Genomic DNA, 4,489 nt, shown 5'->3' with positions numbered 1-4,489 from the left:
CTCTCCCCTCTCTTAGACGATTTATCTCTCTCATCCCCCTTTTGCTCACACAGTTTAGCACACAACCCTTCATAGGGTTCGGTTTTTTTCTACAAGAAAATAAGATCATGTCAAGAGCTAAGTCATTTATATTGGTGTGGGACTTCATCAAAGGAACTATGGTTTGGGTTCCAAATCATCAAACAACATCAAAGAATAAGTTTAATTCAAAGTCTACAATGGTATGTTTCCATGCTTTCTTGTTAGTTTTTGTTGTAAAGTGCTCATAAATCCGTAATCCTTTATGGGATATGTTGAGTTTACGCTTTCAATGGCTTTGTGACTTTGTTTTAATTTCTACACATATTCCATCCTTTCAATCTACTTATTTTTCACATAAAATTACCTTTTAAACCTTCTTAGTTTCCACATATGCAATTGTGAAACAAATTCACAATCATCTCACCTTGATTTTTATCGAGCTTAAACTATGAACCCATGGATGTTTTGCAATATATTCTTCATTATGAGTGGCTTCTACCCTAATCATACCTCTAGTATCTTACTAGTTCGTATATGCAGTCGTTGTTCCATTTGAAGAACCTAATTCTTGTTCTTATTTGCATTTGGTATTTTATTTCATGTAGCCCCCTTCATGTTCTTATGTGCATTATGGTGTTCCATTTTGAAGAACCCCTTTTTACACACACATAGACACACAAACACACAAACATTGTTCTTGAATTTAAGTGAATTAATATTGTCTTATGTTCTTGAGTTATGGAATCGATAAGAACACCTTCATCCCCATGTTTTTAAATTTACGTTCACTATTTATTTGTTCACTGAAAAATATATATTGACCGGACACTCACCGGAGATGTCAAAATCATTGTCACCCGGTTAAATTTGTAATGGTTGGTCAAAATGATATTTTATGAATGTAACAAAACAAAAAATAATAATAATAATTATAAAAATAATAAAATAAAAAAAAAAAAAAGCCATGTACAAGGATCATGAATTGTTACCATGAAATCACTAACCTTCATAATCCATATAACCATATTCAATTGGTAACCATTTATTTGTTCTTTAGCACATCAATACCAAAAATGGTATTTCTAGTATACTAAAAATGTAATCATCAACAACTTTTCTTGTTATCAGAAATAACTCACCAAATAAATATGCAGTTACACATGCGGACATAAATTTACGTCCCCTAAATGAAAAGAAAACTTATTTTAGGGATAAAAACAACAAAAACATAAATAGAGAGGAACGTCATGATAACACGCCTTTTGACAAAAATCCAAATCGGTCCCTCTGAATCCAATTGTTCCACCAGAAAAAGCTTTTCTCTCTCTCTCTCGTCCTTTAACGCGTTCACGCGTAAATGGGTGGCGACTATATAACCTCCGTCGTCTCCTCCATCTCCTTCAGCAGGTGCAGACGAAAGCTTTCTTCCCTGTTCCCGGCATCTGTTTCTAGACCCTGTTCTTCGTTTTCAGGGAAATAGCCAAATAGGAAATAGAACAATATCCAGTTTGTTTTCTTTCAAATTTGTTCCGACAAAAACGATTTCCAGCTTGTATAATTACGGATATATCTGAAATTCAATCGAGAGTTTATCTCTTTATAGATACCCAATCGATTATTTAAAGATGCCGCAATTGGATGAACAACTGTTTCCATCAACCCCAGGTAAAATTAAGATCGAGCGTGCCCATCATCATTACACCATGAACAGAGCGGTTCACCGGTGTTTCACCTCCACCAGCACGATATTTCTCTGGGCTTTGTTTTTGGTAGCTCTAATGGCGTCGTATATGAGCATCCAAAGCTTCGTTGATTCAAGTAGCAGGTATCTCCACCACACAACGTCGCGAGGTCATGGTGGCATTGGTGGGCTCCTTTGGGAGAAACAAATCCGTTCATCGGCTCAGATCCGTCGTTCTAATGGTATGTCCGTTCTCGTTACCGGCGCAGCCGGTTTCGTCGGAACACACGTCTCCCTGGCGTTGAAGAAACGCGGCGACGGCGTTGTTGGTGTTGATAACTTCAACGACTATTACGACCCATCGTTGAAAAAGGCACGACGTGGTCTTCTCGATTCACACAACGTCTTCGTCGTGGAGGGTGATATCAACGACCGGCAACTTTTAGCGAAGCTCTTCGACGTGGTGGCGTTTACCCACGTTATGCACTTGGCTGCGCAGGCCGGAGTCCGATACGCCATAGAAAACCCACACTCATACGTCCATAGCAACGTCGCCGGACTGGTCACGCTTCTTGAACAATGCAAGTCAGCCGACCCACAACCCGCCGTCGTATGGGCCAGCTCCAGCTCTGTCTACGGGTTAAACGATAAGTCGCCGTTTTCCGAATCCGATAGGACCGACCAACCGGCGTCTCTTTACGCCGCCACAAAAAAAGCCGGTGAAGCGATTACACATACATACAACCATATTTACGGGTTATCAATCACCGGACTGAGGTTTTTCACTGTTTATGGTCCGTGGGGACGACCGGACATGGCATATTTCTCTTTCACCCGGAATATTCTACAGGGGAAACCGATAACTGTCTACAGAGGGAAGAATCGGGTCGATTTGGCCCGGGATTTTACATATATTGATGATATTGTGAAAGGTTGTGTGGCGTCGTTGGACACATCTGGTAAGAGTACCGGGTCGGGTGGGAAGAAGAGAGGAGCGGCGCCGTACCGGATATTTAATCTTGGAAACACGTCGCCGGTGACGGTGCCGACGTTGGTGAGTATACTGGAGAAGAATTTGAAGAAGAAGGCGAAGAAGAACGTGTTGGAGATGCCTGGAAACGGCGACGTTCCATTCACACATGCAAATATCAGTTTGGCCCGAAGGAAACTCGGGTATAAACCGACAACCGATTTGCCAACCGGGTTGAGAAAATTTGTTAAATGGTATTTATCGTATTATGGCTACGATCAAGGAAAGCCTGTAAATTTTAAATAGCTTTTATTATCTTTTAAATCTTTTAAATTAGAATATTTTGTCAATTATTTTTCTTTTTTATTAGCTTTTTAGGGAAAAGAAAGAAAAGAGAGATATTTGTTTTTTCTTTAACAAAGGTGAAAGAGAAATCTTATCCTGGTTAAATTTTGTTTTTTATTTGTATCTTATAATTAATGAAGTATGAAATGGTGTTTTGCATCTTTGATTTTCTAGTTAATTCGATATTTATGTTTTGAACATCGATTAATTTTTAAACATGTATTCTGAAATTATCGTATATTTGTTCTGAAATTGTTTTATGAACTGTCTTACAATAAAGAAAAAATATATATATTTTTTTGTAAATTTTTAACCTACTAATAAAGCATTTTATAAAAATATTATATTGTAAATTAGTTGCAAAATTAACGGTTTTTTTATTGTTATTGGTTTAAAGATGCTTATCTAATACTAAAACTTTTGATATTTTAATGGTTATCTATTTATCTCTTTATTATTTTAATGATTATCTTTTTTTATTATTATATATTATTATATGTGGAGGCCTATAATTTCTTATTTCAAGTATGTATGCGCACGACAAGAGTGACAAGTTTTATAAAATTCAACTTTTTATAAGATGATTAATGAATAAAGAAGAAATATATAAGGGCCAACTCTGTAACTATAAATTCAATCCGAAAATTGGAATTTAACATTGGCATAGACATGTTATAGCAAACTAATCATTTTTAGTTTTGTTCGTGTGTGTAAAATAGTATAACCTATGTAATGAAAAAGGGGATGAAACAAGTTTACACGTTTGTATAAAGGAATAACGGGATTGTATAATGTACATTAAAAACAAAACTTTTAGCTACAGTAATTTACAGAGAGTGAAAGTAGTTTGCATTTTATATATATTTATAATTTATTTAATACCTTTAGTATCCAAATTTGAGCAATTCTCTAAATTCTGAGTTCTGAACAACAGTCCATTTTACTAATAAAAACCTTTCTATCGTATAACGTTAACAAATAAGGTGATGCTACAGAAACAGTTATTTGTGGGGACTAATTTTGTAAGGATAAGACGCGGGAGGGGTAGGTGTGTTCATTTATTAAAGTTTACAGCAGAGACAGCAAATAGATTAACTGCATTATTAAAGGTTGTACATTTTAGGGAAATTGCAAATTAGTCCAATATAGTTCTCTTATATTACGAATTGACCACTGTAGTAATAAAGTTCTTGTTTTGTCCACCGTAAAGACTTCACTATACGCTTCATGACAGTGATGTGGCGACGAGCTGGAGGATGACACCACCGTGCACGCCACCATGGCGTGGCGTTGTGTTGAGTTGTAGCCGCGAATGTGACCTTATGTGTTTTGCACCACCACCCTTCCCCAAGTGTTTTGTCTATTTGCAGAGATTGTGGTCTATATGGAAAGTTACTATAGTTAATTATTAACATAACTATTTAGACTGTTATTATAAACCTAATAATTTATCTAGTTTATTGAAGCACTAT

At 36.3% G+C, this 4,489-nt stretch overlaps 1 protein-coding gene across 1 annotated transcript; it reads left to right on the top strand.

Moving 5' to 3' along the window:
• Positions 1 to 1,335: 1,335 nt before the first annotated feature.
• Positions 1,336 to 3,178, top strand: LOC145009116 (UDP-glucuronate 4-epimerase 1-like). The gene has a single exon (XM_078967776.1). The coding sequence runs from the start codon at positions 1,647 to 1,649 to the stop codon at positions 2,976 to 2,978; it is 1,332 nt and encodes a 443-aa protein (XP_078823902.1). The 5' UTR covers positions 1,336 to 1,646; the 3' UTR covers positions 2,979 to 3,178.
• Positions 3,179 to 4,489: the final 1,311 nt, after the last annotated feature.

The sequence above is a fragment of the Lactuca saligna genome, chromosome 8 (genome assembly GCF_052625555.1).
Source record: "Lactuca saligna cultivar CGN05327 chromosome 8, ASM5262555v1, whole genome shotgun sequence".
Lineage (NCBI taxonomy): Eukaryota > Viridiplantae > Streptophyta > Magnoliopsida > Asterales > Asteraceae > Lactuca > Lactuca saligna.
This window is presented reverse-complemented; position numbering and strand designations above follow the sequence as displayed.

Coding starts and splice junctions, on each gene's coding strand:
- LOC145009116 (XM_078967776.1), top strand. CDS start 1,647: ATGCCGCAATTGGATGAACAACTGTTTCCATCAACCCCAGGTAAAATT.